Here is an 18,393-nt window from a genome sequence, read left to right as displayed (position 1 = left end):
TCACAAAGTCTTCTTATCTGGAAACCATTTGCTGACAGAACCTTGTGTTGATGAAACACATCCAATTCCTAAAAAACTCTAATGCTTGAATTTTATTTGGCAATATTTTTACTCCTTTTTTCAGTTGTTAGTCCAAACCAGCTGCATGTTTGGCATGGCATCAGTTAGATTTCCTCAGACAGGATAAATGCACGGATTCTCTGTGTTTTCATCTGATCATCGTCCTACAGGTTTATGGCTTGCAAAAGAACAAGGGTATGCTTTTGGCAGAATGCATCGAACCTGCGGACTTGTCCCATCTATAACTCTGGGATTTTGATAAGCTGCAATAATGTCCTTCGAGGCCAATAGCATATTTAAGAACAAGTCGCACCCTGGCCACTCCCTCTTCTCCCCTCTCCCATCGGGCAAAAGGTATAGAATTGTGAAAAAGCAAATTCAGGACATTTCCTTCCTTGCTGTTATCAGGCAACTGAACCATCCTACCACAACTAGAGCGCAGTCTTGAACTACTATCTATCAAATTGGAGACCCTTGGACTGTCTTTGATTATACTTTACTGGCTATATCTTTCACTAAACGTTATTCCCTTTATCATGTATCTGTACTGGGTGGATGGCTCGATTGTAACCGTGTTTTGTCCTTCCACTGATTGGATAACATGCAACAAAAGCTTTTCACTGTATCTTGGTTCACGTGACAATAAACTTAAACTAAAATTGAAAGTCTTTCCAGAAATTTGCCAATGTAAAAAAAGTGCAACATTTATTTTAACAGAAGAATAATTCAGAACGGTGCAAGAGGAATAATTAAAAAAAAAAACATTATTGATGATTCGAAGAGCTTGGCTCATGAGCAACCTAGCAATTTATCTGGATAGACAAGACCAAGCATCTCGATCTTTGCTACTTTAGTTGATCACTTGCAAGCTCGTGATATTATTCGCTTCTCTTCCAGAGGTAAAATTCAGCCAAAATTGCCTTTTCAGGCATTATTCCAGTCATATGCTGCTGGATAAATTCATGGCTGCAATATTCACTCAGCATGGCAATTGCTAATTTCATAATCTGTGCACACGACGTCTAAATAAAGGTAAATCTATGGAGAAAGAGGACTGGTTCGATTTTGTCTGGCAGAAACTCTACAGGCAGGTTGGACCAAAGTGCCTTTGTCCTTTATTCAGAATTAAAACATATTCTTAATTAATGAATATATTTCTTTAATTACTTCCTTCTTTTGATTCTTTGTCTCTCTCTTCACTCAGTTCTCCTGCTTGTGCTTTCCTCAGCCATTCTTTTGGGACTAAGGATCAGAAGATCTGGACGAGATTCTAATAGATTAAGATTCCAGAGCTGGATGGTAGGTAGACAAAAATGCTAGAGAAACTGAGCAGGTGAGGCAGCATCTATGGAGCCAAGGAAATAGGCGACGTTTCGGGTCGAGACCCTTCTTCTGACTGATGTGAGGGTGGGGGGTGGGGGCGGGAAGAAGAAAGGAAGAGGTGGAGATAAAGGGCTGTGGGAGAGATGGAAAGGGGAGAGGAAAGAAGGAGAAAGTAGGGACTACCAGAAATTGGAGGTCAATGTTCATACCGCTGGGGTGTAAAAAACCCAAGTGAAATATGAGGTACTGCTCCTCCCAATTGCAGTGGGCCTCACTCTGGTCATGGAGGTCAGATTCGGAATGGGAGGGGGAGTTGAAGTGCTGAGCCACTGGGAGATCAGGTTGGTTATTGCGAACCGAGCGTAGGTGTTGGGCGAAGCGATCGCCAAGCCTATGCTTGGTCTCATTGATGACACCTAGAGCAGCGGGATGCAATATATGAGGTTGGAGGAAGTGCAGGTGAACCTCTGCCGCACCTGGAAAGACTACTTGGGGCCTTAAATGGAGTCAAGGGGGGAAGTAAAGCGACAAGTGTAGCATTTCCTGCGGTTGCAAGGGAAAGTACCAGGGGAGGGGGTGGTTTGGGTGGGAAGGGACGAATTGACCAGGGAGTTACGGAGGGAGCGGTCTCTGTGGAAAGCCGAAAGGGGAGGAGATGGGCAGATGTGGCCAGTGGTGGGATCACGTTGGAGGTGGCGAAAATGTCGGAGGATTATTTGTTGTATGTGACGGCTGGTAGGCTGGAAGGTGAGGACAAGGGGGGCTCTGCCCTTGTTATGAATGGGGGGATGGGGAGTGAGAGCAGAGTTATGCAGTATAGAAGAGACCCTGGTGAGAGCCTCATCTATAGTGGAAGAGGGGAATCCCTGTTCCTTGAAGTATGAGGACATCTCCGATGCCCTGGTTTGGAACACCTCATCCTGGGTGCAGATGTGGTGTAGAGGGAGGAATTGGGAGTAGGGGATGGAGTCCTTACAGGAAACAGGGTGGGAAGAAGTGTAGCCCCGATAGCCATGGGAGTCAGTGGGTTTATAGTAGATGTCGGTCAGTAGTCTGTCACCAGCGATGGAGAGAGTGAGGTTTAGAAACGGTAGGGAGATGTCGGAAATAGTCCAGGTGCATTTGAGTGCCGGATGGAAGTTAGTGGTGAAATGGATGAAGTCAGTGAGTTCTGTATGGGTGCAGGAGGTAGCACCAATGCAGTCGTCAATGTAGCGGAGGTAGAGTTCGGGGATAGGGCCAATCGAAAGATTGTTCGACGTATCCCACAAAGAGGCAGGCATAGCTTGGGCCATGCGCGTGCCCATAGCTACGCCTTGTATTTGGAGGAAATGGGAGTAGTCAAACGGAAAGTTGTTAAGGGTAAGGACCAGCTCCGCTAGGTGGAGGAGATTATCAGTAGACGAGGATTGATTGGTTCTCTGGTCGAGGAAGAAACGGTGGGCTTTAAGACCCTCCTGGTGGGGGATGGAGGTGTAGAGTGACTGGACACCCATGGTGAAGATGAGGGAGTGGGGGCCTGGAAAACGGAAGTCATGGAGGAGACGAAGAGCATGTGAGGTGTCTTGAACATAGGTAGGGAGGGATTTAACTGGGGGGGGGGGATTCGATGGAGTCGAGGTATGTGGAAATAAGTTCGGTGGGACATGAACAGGCAGAGACAATGGGTCAGCCAGGACAATCAGGTTTATGGATTTTGGAGAGAATGTATAATTGGGCTGTGCGGGGCTGGGGAACAATGAGGTTGGAGGCTTGGGAGGGCAGGGAGCCGGAAGTGATGAAGTCAGTGATAGTGTTAGAGATAATGGCCTGGTACTCGTCTGTGGGGTCATGGTCCAAGGATAAGTAGGAGGAGGTGTCTGAGAGTTGGCGCGTAGCCTCAGAAATGGCTAGATGGTAAGATTATTTTAAATCTGGCACCGCATTGCCAGAAACGACTTCTACTTCCTTTGACAATTCAATGAAAGAGACTTCTGCATATTGTTGTTGCTATTGTGATTCTACAACAATTGCTGTTGACCCTATTGTCCAACAAAATTAATTGATATAGATTTTTTTTAATTATAGACATATATAAACAGTGAGCATGGTTTATATCTATTCTACTACAAAATTAACTTACTTAAACAATAATAAGAGCGCATGAAGGAGGTTAATCATAATATCCAGGGAGCCCATGAAACAAATTATCATTGTGTTCAGAGCAAGCAGGTAATATCAAGTGCCCTCTGTTCATTTCTATCATGTGGAATCGTTAAGTAACAGGGTGGAGCTATGAGTTATATTCAAATCAATACACTGGATATGCCAAGCAGAACATTTGGTCTATTTAAACCCCATATGTTCAAATGAAGTGCAGCCAGATCTTAGATCCAGATTGTTTTATTCTTTGCATCTAAATATTGCGCATACACTTTTATTTAATATAACTACAGACATTTCAAATGTTTGCAATATCCTGCAGGGGTTTTGGAATTACAGGTAGTAGCATATGCATGCAAGGTCTGTCTTGAAAGTAACACTGCTGATACTCACTGTCTGGGGGCACCCTCATTTTATGAGGACAACCCGAGAAGCTACGATGGTGCGGATATAGTCCTGTGATGTGGCCACTGCCATCACACCCTGGAGTGGGACATTTGGATTCCTTTTTGTCAGACCTAATAGAATCTGTAAAGAGCAGCAGAAAACTAGGAGTGAGTTAACTCAAACACAGCCACACGATCAATGGCTTCTCACAAAAGCAGTCGTCGACATTGAGATTAATATCTCACTTTAAAGGCATAAGAATAAAGTAAATGTTTCTGAAATAACCTTTGGGAACATTCACTTGACCAGGAATCTGAGTACAATGTACACTTGAAAAAATTGTGTTCATTTTCCACTTCATTCCCATAATCACAAACATAAAATCATCGTGAACCCAGAAAAGACAGGTGGTGTTTAGAGCTCATACTTTCCCTCTTCCAATAAAATGCTCCTTGATGTCTTTACAGATGGCAACCTGACACAATTGAAAACTGAGTTATCACAAAAATATTTTGTAATGTTTGGGGTGAAACTCTATTGTGTTCAGTTTTCAACATGTCTTAATTGATGCAGAACCATTTATTGTTTATTTGGTGAAGTATAGTCAATTTTTTCATAAATTTAAAGCAAAAGTGCTTTTAAAAGGTCTATTTTAATGCCGTGCCTAAAATAGGTTAGTTTTTACAACACTCTTTAACGTAAAGATATAATTAGCACAAATATATATGCTGATTAATTCTGTTAGAGTCATTGATGCAACCTTGCTGTAGCTTTATGCTGGCTGTTTGTGTGGTGAGCCTATGCATTAATTCCTTATATCTAACATACATCTTAATCTATGATCTTAAACATTATCTCTAAAAAACTTTTGCTTCAATAATTTTCATTGCTTCTTGACCATTCCAGAATTATTTGCTCAGTCTCATATGGATTAATTACCAACAGGAGATACTAATGCATACTACATATAATTATTTTTTCTTTAAATAATTCTTAAATTACATATAAAGGAATGTTCAAAACCAAGTTAAAATTTGTATAAGATAATTACAAACAGTTGAATAAGGGGTGGGAATTAATAAGCGTTGGCTTCTTCCTGCTCCTTTTCGGACACTTATGAATTCATTTATTTATAGATATTGTTTATGACACTTTATAAATGTTTTTGTTTTTGTTTTGTTTTTTGTATGCTGTTTCACACTTGCTTTTTATTCTTTTATTCTGTTCGAAATAAACAATTAAAAAATATAAAAATAAAAAATCAATTGTTTGGTAAACCTCAGGCTGCTATCCCATCCCACATTAATACAAAAGCACAAGATATTTAGGTTTTAATGCACAAAGTCACAGAGTGACTGGATGCTGGTTTGAATCCACACAAACTAAACTAAACTAAAAAACTAAAAATGTCATTAAATATTGTGCTCTCCAGAATACATTTATTTTCAGTTGTTCTAACTGTCTGGGTTAAAGGGCAAAAACAAAATGGGATGAAAACATGTTTTTTTTTTAAATGTGAAAGCAAAAGCTAACATCCAGTTTGCAATTTCTCAATGCAGAAGATTTGGATAAAATTCAGAATTCAGCCATCAGTTGCATATGCCAACCCATGGCCTATGAGCCTATGAGCAAGGGGTGGAAAGATTTATCACGTCTAATCGCAATATTCACTGTTCAGGGATATTTATTGATTCCTGCATAATTTTTCTAAATGCTTCTTTATGATGAGAGAGATGCATTTGTTAATTCCACACAAATTCCACAGGGTAGTTATCGTTGAGCATACATTTTCTCCATATTAATATCAGAAAAAACCATTGGGTTGAATGATGCTTAGTCTGGCCCCAATAGGTAAGTGGTGTGGAAACAAATTGAAAACTTTCATGCTAGTGCTTTTAAATCATATGAGATAGAGTAAGATGGTACTTATTTGGGGCCTAAACATCAGCATAGATATGGGTGGAATGGCCTGATCCCGTGATGTGGTCCATACCTCGCTCAGTTTAGAATCTTATAGATAGATAGATAGATAGATAGATAGATAGATAGATAGATAGATAGATAGATAGATAGATAGATAGATAGATAGATAGATAGATAGATAGATAGATAGATAGATAGATAGATAGATAGTCTTTTATTGTCACCTTCCTTGTGTAGGAAGGAACTGCAGATGCTGCTTTATACTGAAGTTAGTTACAAAATGCTGGAGTAACTCAGCGGGGCAGAGAGCATCTCTGGAGAAAATGAATACTGTAGGTGAAGTTTTGGGTCAGAATCTTTCTTCAGACTGAGAGTCAGGGGAGAGGGAAACTAGAGGTATGAAAAGGTTCAGAATCTTTTCGAACAAAAATTCTTCCTTGGATGTATTGTAGGAACTAGCCGAACAGGATGATTAATACACTAGAATTTTATGTCCTCCGATGAAGCTAGTAACATCTGTTGACAAGAAGATTTTAAATATGCACAGAAGTTCAAATGGCTGAAAAACCTGCAGGGATTTTCCCAATTGTTCAGTGTAACCTGGCAGAGGAGCTGTGGAATACCAAAGAAAATGACATATGGCTGATGTTTAAGTTACTTTCATGGGATTACCACGGTTCTTTCGCTGAAATGATGATAGACAATTGGCAGACACTGCTGCAGAAATTCACTTTCCCCAGCACATTTATGTGGCAGCACTTGCAATAAAAGGTGCATTCAATATCCGAGCTGCAGGTTTGAACCGCGGTCATGACTGGTGTGGAAAAACCCATCTGTCCTGACTGAACAATTTCCATCAAGCTGCAAGCTGCTAAGTGGAGCACTATATGGCGGTGAAATGCTTTCATTTCCGAGACCAATGCACAGGGCTGAACCACTCTCAGTCTCAGTCACATCCAGGTCATGTGTGTGCCAGCTGAAAATAACATAATGGATGGGGAGCAGCTCAAGAAGAAGACAATAATTTTAAAGAGCAATGTGAAAATTGTTCCTGAAACAAAAAAAAGGCACTTTACCTCTGCTGGAGAAACCTTTCCGGATGCCAATGTCAGTAGTCTTGCAAAGTTGCCTTTCCGCTGTTAGCTTCTCCAGTAAGATCCTTTCATTTTCCTTGTGCGTTCCCTTTATGATGTACCCCTGCTCTGCCTGCAGAGCTATAGCCTGCTCTAGGAGACTAAGGTTCCCCTTTGCTGCGTTAAAGTCCTCTGAGTCCTCTGTGGTCGTGGACGGCTGGGAAGTACAGTCATCGTCAGTCATTGGAGACCGCATGTCGTTTACAGGAAGGCGCGGCTGTGAATTTAGTGTTTCGCCAACGTTGTTCCCTCTGCTCTGCTGGGCTGGCTCCTGCGGGACAATATCTTTCATCTCACATTCCTTCCCTTTTGGTTTTAAAATGTCTGTAGGTTTACAGCCCAGATTATAAACCTGGATTGAAAGGGGCTTGAATTCATTCTTGGTGGATGGTTTGGATAAATCTTGCGGCTGGTCAGAATTATCATAAATATTCTCAGAAGGAAAGTGAGTACTTTCTGCACATGAGTAGTGTGGAACTGTTTCTTTCTCACATGCAGTTGCCTCATCTTTAGTGAGGATTTCAGATGCATTTCTTTCATCTCCATCACTTTCTCCCTCCAGTGACTGCACCCCACTGTCATTTAAATGGCTTTCAACACTCCTCTGTATTCCTGCATCTTCAGCTATTTTCCCCAGATCTTGAAGTGACTTAGCCACGAGCTCCTGATAGCTGTTGAAATCATCGCCGTTATTGTTGGTATCTTTCTGTGGGAGGTCCACCTGAGGGTTTTCATGTGCTGAATGCACAATTCTGTTTTCTAGGCAAGAAACAGAACATTAAAATACATGAGGTATCTCATTTCATTTTAGTTCATCTCCTGCAGCCACTACTTCTTGATGGGAAATAGCTCTTCAGGCTGCTGGCACCATTCATATCCTTCATAAATTGATCTTGGCAGGATGTGCCATCCTGCAACTATGCAACGATGCAGCCAAATCCCATCTTATCTTTGCCCAAAACCCGTACACATGGTTATTTATCAAGAATGAGGTCCAAAGTTGATCTTTTTCTAACCATAGGCGCAGGGTTTTGAGAACAATTTAAGCACCCTAGCTACCATTGTGCCTGTGATAAGGCAATGGATTATGCACCGAGCAGCGGAAAAAGTCTGATCTGTATGGTTCACTCGTTATGCTACCCAATATTTAGTTGGAGAATCATTTAAAAATTGAATAGAAAAAAATAATAGATAGTCAATGGATATTTTTAAGGCAGAGATAGACAAATTCTTGATTAGAACTGGTGTCAAGGGTCATGGGGAGAAGGCAGGATAATGGGCTAAGGAGACAGAGATCAGTCATGATTGAATGATGGAGTAGACTCGATGGGCTGAATGGCCAATTCTACTCCTATGACTTATGAACTTGGGTGAGGTGTTATCTTTTGAAACTGTTCAAAATTTTGAGGGATTGTGTTAAGGTAAATTGGGAATGATCTACTTCTGGTGGTCAGTGCATTGGTAGGAACACAGATGTAAGAGGCAAAGAAAGCATATTTGTTCAAGGGACCATTGGAACCATGTTGAAGCAAAATTACACCTAGCTTTTAAAGGTAAATATGTAGGTATTTGGTCAAAACAAAGTTACATTTCTACAACATTGTTAATGGGAAGTGAACACTAAAATTATCTGAAGAAGGGTTTCGGCCCGAATCGTCACCTATTTCCATCGCTCCATAGATGCTGCTGCACCCGCTGAGTTTCTCCAGCATTTTTGTGTACCTACTAAAATTATCTTTGTTTGCCATGACGAAAAGTGTGCACAAGAATAGCCTAACTGCATATTTCTCTATTCCACTCCAAAGCAGATGACTACATGGTAGTGAGAATAGCTGATGTCCAATGCTCATGGAGACACCGCAGATGCTGGAATCATGTGTAGGACACAAAGAGCTGGTAACTCAGCGGGTCTGGCAGCATCTTAGGGGGTTATGGATAGGTGACATTTTAAGTCGGGACCTTTCTTTAGACCCAAAACATCCTGCGCCTCCTCTCTTTCTGCCCCCACCACAATCAGACTGATATGGGTCCCAACTCGAAACGTCAACCATCCATGTTCTCCAACGCTACCTGACCTGTTGAGTTACTCCAGCACTTTGTATCCAATACTCTTGCACGGATTACAAAGCAGTGACCAATGATAGATTTCCCTCTCAATTAATCATTTATAGGTGAAGAGGAATGAGAGACCCATGGATATATGTTGGGCTCATTTCATGAAATATATTTGGGAAGCAGTGTTGGTTAGCACCTGAAATATCTTCTTCATTGGGCAGCCAGGAACTAAAGTGTTATTAACTAAAGCATTTTCCTGCTGGAATGGTGCATATATAGAACATCATAAATTTATGTGGGCACAATTGTTTGGGAATTTTAAAGACATATTGAGTAATTGGCAAGCTGTGGACAATAGAGCTTTTGTTCAGAGATCTCACCTCCCACACATCTCCACTGGAAAATGTTGCTTTACAGGAGGCTGATGGCATGTTCGGAGAGAGAGGCTTAGAGTAGGAGTGAAGGCAGTGAAATGGAGCTAGGACTGTACATTGGTAAGGGACAAGGACTTGCTGAAAGAGATCTTGGGAGGTAACTTTGGTAGTGTAGGAGTAGGGTTGCTGATCCTGGAACAGAATTAGTTGTCTAAATGAGTGAGGTTTGTAGTCAGGTGCATAGGCAATGCTTGGCAGTGCGACCAGTGGAGGGGCATGTGAAGTGATGGAGATGGTAGTTGGCAGTGTTAGTGATTCTGATGTGGTGGTAGTTGGGTGCCTTGTCAGCTCAGCAGAGCAGTAAATGTGGGAGAGGTGTTTGGATCAAGCTAGAATTTGGAGATTATGGGGTAATGGTATCAACGCTGTGGTGGGAGAGTGTGTGTGTGTGGGGGGGAGGAGCTAGGTAGGTGTCTATGAGAAAGGTTCCCAGCATTGGTCAATGTCATGGTTGAGGCAAATTCCATTTAAGTGATGCTGTGAAAGCTAGCTTAAAGCATAGTGGCCGAGGAGTGTGGGTCACACGTGCACAACTGAACGTTATGGAAATGGGTATCTATTCATGTATTATACATAGAAACATAGAAAATAGGTGCAGGAGTAGGCCATGGGGCCCTGTACATTAACACATAAAACAAAAAGAAAACACCAAATTAAAACAAAAAATGGGGATTTTGTGGTAACCAACAATAAATTCCAAATTTTCGAACATATTTAATTTGTCACAGAGATTGAATTATATAACACATGAAAATTTAGTGTTGTCTGAGCCAATCTCCAGTTAGCAAGCATTCAATATGTGAAAATTAAAAAATAAATTAAGGGAAATGGAATATGTTGCAAAGATGTGCCAAAAATCCACCAAAATATAAAATGTAACAGTTCTGGAAAGTATTCAGATGCAATGTAGGCAGCTAGCACATATATGTGGAACAAAATAACTTCCTATTATGCAGACAAGTAAATGACCTTAACTGTTATTAGATTTGATTAAAACAAACTTGCACTAAACTCAAAGGTGAGTTTAAAATATTTCAGTAGTTCATCTTTGCTTAACCATCCCTTGTCTTAAAAATAGATATGGAATGTGGATTGGAAATATATAGTGAATCATTTTATGTGGCATATATATTATAGAAATTTAAAATCAGGTAATTATTATTTAAAATCAGGTAACTGTCTTGAAAAAACTTCAGTGTGTTTTTAAATATTGGCTGTGAAAACAAAACAAATGCAGATGTAACTGTGTGGAATCAGGCAACACTAAGCAAATGTATCAATGTGATTAAAAATTAGCACAAAAATGTAACAGTACATATAAATGAAAACAAAAGCAGAATTATATGCGGTAGTGCATGATTCATTGAATTGTTTTTCAATCTAAAACTTTGGCCATTTCTGGATATTACTAATGGAATGATTGTACCTAGTAAAAGCACTAGAAAACAACAATTACTACTGTTGCTAAGTTACATAGCTCTGATATATCCCAATTAGTCACAGATTACTGGACATGATGAAAATGCCCGTTTACATAACAATGTCTTTTTTTATTACCATGCTGGAAAACATCATTGAAATGGGTCGTACGTCATTGGAGATTGTTATAATTATACTGATGCACTAAAACGTCCATTCACTATCTGTTTAAAGAATAGTTCCAAAAAAACTCTAAACCACATGGATATTTTTCCGCATTACCTAATAAGTGTCTGTGGTTTTCCGTATTATCCGTCTTTCTCAGAGTTTCATCACAGTCTTTACCCTCTTTACTTTCTTCTTCACAATCCTTGCTGGGACTGTAGTGACGTGGTTTCATCAGGAGGGATTTTCGTTTGTTTATCGATGTTCCCAATTCCTGCTCTTGCACCTTTCTCCTTTTTGCTGCAGAACAGCTAGAAAAGATTTCAGAGGAAGAAACATAGAAAAATTAAAGGTACACAAAAAAGCTGGAGAAACTCAGCGGGTGCAGCAGCATCTATGGAGCGACGGAAATAGGCAATGTTTCGGGCCGAAACCCTTCTTCAAAATTAAATATATTTTTATTTGTGCAGGTGACACAAGTTTTGAATAGTAATGTCCAAATGAAACCTTTTTCTGCCCATACAGACTAGCACATGATGGCAGTGATATACTAGGGTTACACTAGGATATATAATAATGCAAACATAGTAAAATACAAGGGCCAAGAGTGTTTAATTGTCATGTGTACCAGCAACAGAACAATGAAATACTTGCTTGCTACATTAATGCAATAATACAAAGAAACATATAATAATCAATAATATGATAAATTATTCACAGTAAATCTGAATAAACATAATAATGCAAAAGCAGTCCAAAGTAGTGTGACCAAAAACATAGTCTCTAGCTGATAAATGCTGAAGTAGAGGTTAATGTTCAAGAGCCAGATGGTTACTGAGAAGAAGCGTTCTTGAAACCAGTGGTCACAGTTTTCAGGCTTCTGTACTTTTTTTTTCCCCAATGATAGTAGTGAGGGGAAAGCCTGGCCAGGGTGGTGTGGGTCTTTGATAACATTTGCTGTCATTTTGAGGCTGCAGCACCTACAGATTCCTTCGATAGCGGGAAGGTTAGTACCCACTAACCAGTATGTTTGGCTGGGTGATGACGCCCACTCTTTGTAATCTCTCTAGCTCCTGGGAACACAGGTTGCCAAACCAGGTAGTGATGCAATCCATCAGCATGCTCTACCATACACCTGTAGAAAAAGTTTGATACCGTTTTCTTTGATATGTCAAATCTCCTCAATCATCTAATAAAGTAGAGCTTTCTTTGAGATTGCGTCAATGTACTGGACGCAGGCTACTCCAATGGTGAATTTCTCAGTAGTATCAGATATCTATTTTCACACATTAAGATGACAAAGTGAGGTAGTGGAGGGTTTCAAGGCCAATATCTTAGCATATTGCAAGTCGCTTCTGTTATAAGCAAAATTAACTCCTTATCGCTTTTTGATTTTAATCTTTCTAAACATGTGGGTTTGTGGCTGTGCTGACAAGGCCAGTAATTATCACCCATTTGTAATTGCTTTTGAGAAGGTGCTGGAGAGTGACCATCCTGATCCACTGTAGCATTTGTGGTGAAGTTACTTCACGATGTATCAGTTAGAGATACAGTGCGGAAACTGGCCCTTTGGCTCACCGAGTCTGCACCGACCAGCGATCCCCATACACTAGCACTATCCTACACACACCAGCAACAATTTACATTTATACCAAGCCAATTAACCTACAAACCACGATGTCTTTGCAATGTGGAGGAATCCGAAGATCTCGGAGAAAACCGACACAGATTACAGGGAGAACGTACAAACTGCGTAGAGAGAGCACCTGTAGTCAGGATCAAACCTGGGGCTCTGGCCCTGTAAGGCAGCAACTCTACTGCTGCGCCACTGTGCCGTCCTGAGAATACATTCCCAGTTACTGTGCATTTGGTACATTTAGTTTCAGGATTAGTTTATTGATTCAGGCCAGAGTCTTGATGCAAGATATTGTTGTTTCCATTCCCCCACAGATACAGTTTAATCTATTGAGTTCCCCCAGCACTGTATTATTAGCTCTTGAACTCACTTACTTAGCATTTCAGACTAGACCGAAGCAATACTCAGTGAGCCTAGGATGAATGGACATTGCCAGTACTCCTTAAAGCAAGATCACATTAAAGCACCATTTTTAAATGTTAATTATTCTTCATTCCACCACACCGAGCAGGCCATGTAAATGCAATCAAAAGAAGATGCTTGACATAGTGGGACAGATGTCACACTACAAAGACGTACAGGTTTGTAGGTTAATTGGCTTGGTATAATTGTAGATTGTCCCGAGAGCATGTAGGATAGTGTTACTGTGCGGAGATTGCTGATCGGCGCGGATTTGGTGGGCCAAAAGGCCTGTTTCCGCACTGTATCTCTAAACTAAACAAAGATGTCCTAAAGCCATTATGATTACAATTAGCACCCCAGAGATGACAGTACCGTCATGGAACAAGAGGTGGCTGAATACCTCTGTACTCTTATAGTGCCTGCACCTGATTGAATTTGAAGAGATTGTTGGAATTTAAATTGCATGCAAATTAATCTGCAATGGCAGATTGCACATATTTCCCCTAATAAAATTTGATGCAGATCTTGGCCAGTCTCCTGCCGCTTCTTGAATTATCGTTTAGGTCTTTTTCAGCTTAAACTGACAGCTATTATTAAGAAGAGAGTATCTGTTTTACTCAATAAATAAAGATTGGTTGTGCTATATCAGAATTCACAGCTGAGTGCCATTGGGTCTCATTCATTTTGTGACAGGAGCGATGTTTACTAAAAGTCACCTCCATTTATTTGAATGATTCACTTTGGGCAGACAAGAACTAACAAACACAAGCTGCCATGGTGACATGGAAATAAGGACTGCCTGCCACAGACCAGCAGTCCCTGCTCTTGTCTATATGCAATAATTCTGGTCGATTATGAATAAAAACATGCCTCACATCAAACAAGCACGGTACACTTGCTACTATCATTCTTCACAAACAGTGCTTTTAAATGATTATATTCTACGTGCCTCAACTACCTTCTCTGGCAGCTCATCCCATATATTCACCACCTTCTGAGTGAAAAAGCTGCCCCCCTGGTTCCCATTAAATCATTCTCACCTTAAACCCATGTGCTCAGGTTCTTGATTCCCCAACCCTGGGTTAAATACCCTACAAATTCACGCTATCAATCCCCCCGCTCATTATTTTAAACACCTCCGTAAGATCAACCCTTAATTTCCCGGGACAAGGAATAAAGTACAAGCTTGCCCAATCTCTCCCTATAGCTCAGGCCCTCAAATCCTGACACCATCCTCTATAGCCTTTCCCCCTTTTTGAGTAGGAGAGCAATACTGGTAGAATTCCAAACCTCTGGCTCTGCTGCAGAATCTATGGATATCTGGAAGATTACAATCAAAGCTTCCACCCGTTCGGGATCCGGACCTTTGAATGCAAACCTTCTGAGTCACTGGACTTATCATCGAGAAGCCCCATTAGTTTAGCAATACTTATAACAGCTTTGTTTGAAGCACACAAGGAGGGGCAATAGTTAACAAATGCTCAAGATTTCTACTACCGATTATTTAGTCTTTTTCTGGAATATTGCCTTGCACAAATTTTATACCACAATTCAATCTAACACATTGTCCGCACCTCATAAGTTCTTCACTGACTGGGACATACTGATAAAGCCATGAATGGCTGTATAAATGGATTGTTTTCTTTCGTTACATGGTTAAAATGACATTGGTTGAAGCATAAGTTTAGTTTAGTTTAGTATAGAGATACAGCGTGGAAACAGGCCCTTAAGATCACCGAGTGCAACCCGACTAGCGATCCCTGCACACTAACACTATCCTACACACACTAGGGACAATTTACACATACACCAAGCCAATTAACCTACATACCTTTACGTCTTTGGAGTGCGGGAGGAAACCAGAGTTCTACGTGGCGCCATAAGTATTGACCAAAATACCACTCTAGTCATCTTTGAATAATGTCATGGAATCTCTTAGGCCCATTTTTGAGGACAGGAGGGCCCAGATTTAATTTTTAATTCAAATGATGCATCCTGATAGTACAGCGCTCCTTTAATAATATACTGATTAGATGTTGTAAGGCATTCTCCCTCCACTTAAAAACCAGTCTTACTTAAAATGTTGTGACAGTCCCTGAGATTAAAGCACCTTTCACAATGCATCGAATTGGAGTGGTGTAACACTAATAGAACAGTTCAATAATTATCAGGAAGGAAAACGGCAATTGACAATATGTTTGACCTTCTTGAAGAACATTGCTTATTGTATTTTTATGGTTACTGATTTAGGTCTTATGCATTGCATTAGTTATCATAAACTTTTGTTTTAAATGGCTCCCCAAGATACAACTGAGCCTTTAAAAAGCCAGAAAGAAATTGTCCAAATTATTTGATTGGGTTATTTTAGCTGCATTTTTGAGTGGTAGATTTCTACTGGTAGTTTTTTTTAAATGAATTAATAGCTATTTTAAACTATCTATATTTAAACTAAACTGAAACAGTGATCAGTTAAGTCAATTAGATAACCGAGCTCATGTAATATTTTATGAATGCAATAAGAAATTTAAATTATGGTACATTAAGTTAATAATGTGGAAATTGCTACATTGAACACCGTGGGCACATCCTTATTCAGTAATGCAATGCATAATGTCATCTAAATGTAAGCACGGCAGACTACTAATCATATATCTTTCATAAAATGATATTTTTTGAAGATACTAGGGTTGAGCATGTTTCAAACCATTCAGATGACAGTTGTTTCCCAGCTGTTATCAGGCAACAGAACCATCCAACCACCAACTAGAGAGCAGTCCTGACCTACCATCTCATTGGAGACCCTCAGACTATATTTAATTGGACTTAACTGGACTTTATCTTGCACTAAACATTATTTCCTTTATCCTGCATCTGTACACTGTGGATGGCTTGATTGTGATCATGTATAATCTTTTAGCTGACTGTATAGCACGCATCAAAAAAGCTTTTCACCATATCTCGGTACAAGTGACAATAATAATGTCATTCTATGAGAAGAATTGCTGCCCCATAATTTTAACGCCAGCTTCCGGGCAGCCTTCATCCACTGCAATTTGCCATCCGCCACCGTAGGAGCACTGTAGATTGCAAAGAGACCACTTCCATGTGGTTTGGCCCCTCAAGATCCCAGGACCTACAAAAGTCTGCTGCCATGATGTCCTGTGTTGATCTTCTGGGAGAGCGCTTGGGACTGCATGACCTTCTGGAGTGTCTCTGCTTGAGCGAGGCCTAGAGGGCTTGATCAGGCAGATACGATGATCGGACCCGCGGTGGGATAGGTACGGTAGTTGAACTGTAATTGTGTTTTGTCAAAATAAAGATTAATTGATCAAGTGCAAGTGCTTGATTCAGTGGTTTTTGACTGAAACTAGACTGGGGGGATGCTTAGAATGAGCAATTTACAGTAGTATAATGAATTCTGAAGTGTATAGACACATCCTATCTGCTCAAGTTCAAACAAATGCCTCAAAACCCATTGGCCTGCAGTTCATTCTACAACAAGACAATTATCCCAAACATACTGCTAAAGCAACAAAGGAGTTTTTCAAAAGAGTTGCTCAAAAATGGTCAATTCCCGAGTGGCCAAATCAATCACCTGATCTGAACCCAATTGAGTACGCCTTTTATATGCTGAAGAGAATACTGAAGGGGACTATCCCCCAAAACAAGCATATGCTAACGAATGCACAATACAGGCCTGACAGAGCATCACCAGAGAAGAAACCCAGCAACCGTTGATGTCCATGAATTGCAGACTTCAAGCAGTCGTTGCATACAAAAGATATGCAACAAAATACTAAACATGACTACTTTCATTTACATGACATTGCTGTGTCCCAAAACATTATAGTGCCCTGAAATGGGGGCATTATCTATAAACACTGCTGCAATTTATACATGGTGAAACAAAAATGTATAAAAATGACCTTTATTAAAATCTGACATGTGCACTTTAACCACATGTGATTTTTTTCTATTACAAATCTCGAATTGTGGAGTACAGAGGCAAAAAAATAAATGATGAGTCATTGCCCCAAACAATATGGAGGGCACTGTACTTATCGACGATAGCTCTGCTTTCGATAATTTCAACCAAATCTATCTCCAAACTCCTGGATCCAGGATTCAGCACCTCTGAAATGGGATTCACAATTTCCTGCCCCATAGAGAGTCATCAATAAGGATGGGCGACCACACTCCTCTTTGATAATTCTCAACACCCTTGGCCCACATGGCTGTGTACTGGGCACCTCACTATATTCTATATAATCACAAGTGTGCAGTCAAATTCAGCTCTAACTCCATGTTTGCAGGTGACACCTATAATGAACTGGAACTCGAACAATGATGAAATGGAGTACAATGATGAAGGAGAAAGAGAGATTAGCAGCATAGTATCAAGTCAACAACCTCCTCTTGTTAATGTCAGCAACATAAAGGAGCTAGTCATTGACTTCAGGATTCAGGATGGAGTACACATCCTGTGCTGAAGTGTAGATTGTCAAGGATTTTGAGTTACTAAGAGTTACTACCATCAACTGGTCCTTCCAATTTAACACTATAGTTAAGAAAGCACACCAACTTCTCAACTTCATCAGAAGACTAAGAAAATTCAGCATGACTCCAATGACTCTTACGAAGTTCTATAGATGCACTATAGAAGGCAACCTAATGGGTGAATTATAGTCTGATGTGGCAATTGCTCTCCCCAAGACCACAAAAAATGGCAGAATGGTGTGAACACAGCCCAGACTATCACACAAACCAGTCTATTCCTTTCTTAATGCAGATGGATATGCCCTTGTTATCTAGATGTTCCAACAATTAGTATAGGGCCAAGAAAATGTAATCTATCGACTATCTACACCACGTTTCTTCAAGAAAGCATCAAAAATAACCAAGGACCACTCACACCCAGGTTATTATCTTCAGTGGATGTAGATGGGTGGGAAAATAGATTTGAATTAGGTCCATAGTGATCTTGTGGAATTTTGGTGCAGGTTGAAAGAATAATGGGACCTACATCGGCTTTATGTTCTTCTATTGCTAATGGAAAATGTTGGTGTTTAGTCCCTCTACAAGCATGATGATTTTAAAACCAGCTGAAAAATGTTGCAGAACTCAACACATGTTTTTTTATCTTTTTTTATATATTTATTTTATTAGAAGCAATTGTACAAGGAGAAAGTAATCGTAATTGTAAATAACAATTATACAATTTTCGTACAGCTTCAATTTTAACATTTTAGAAACTAATAACTAAATCGGAAAAAAAGGAAAAAGGAAAAAAAGGAAAGAAAGAAGAAAGGAAAAA

The 18,393-nt window shown here is 40.1% G+C and overlaps 1 protein-coding gene across 2 annotated transcripts in view; it reads right to left on the bottom strand.

Annotated features, from left to right (window-relative positions):
* st18 (ST18 C2H2C-type zinc finger transcription factor) overlaps nucleotides 1-18,393 on the bottom strand; it is a 122,355-nt gene that overhangs the window by 65,517 nt on the left and 38,445 nt on the right. For both annotated transcript variants that reach the window (XM_055634085.1, XM_055634087.1), the window contains exons 4-6: nucleotides 11,159-11,352; nucleotides 6,912-7,727; nucleotides 3,919-4,053 (exon numbers count right to left, since the gene is read on the bottom strand). In XM_055634085.1, coding sequence (XP_055490060.1) covers nucleotides 3,919-4,053; nucleotides 6,912-7,727; nucleotides 11,159-11,352 — 1,145 coding nt within the window. The remainder of the gene's footprint in view (nucleotides 1-3,918; nucleotides 4,054-6,911; nucleotides 7,728-11,158; nucleotides 11,353-18,393) is intronic.

This window comes from Leucoraja erinacea, chromosome 4 (genome assembly GCF_028641065.1).
Source record: "Leucoraja erinacea ecotype New England chromosome 4, Leri_hhj_1, whole genome shotgun sequence".
Taxonomy (NCBI): domain Eukaryota; kingdom Metazoa; phylum Chordata; class Chondrichthyes; order Rajiformes; family Rajidae; genus Leucoraja; species Leucoraja erinaceus.
The sequence above is the reverse complement of the archived record's forward strand: the minus strand, read 5'-3'. Positions and strand labels throughout refer to the sequence as shown.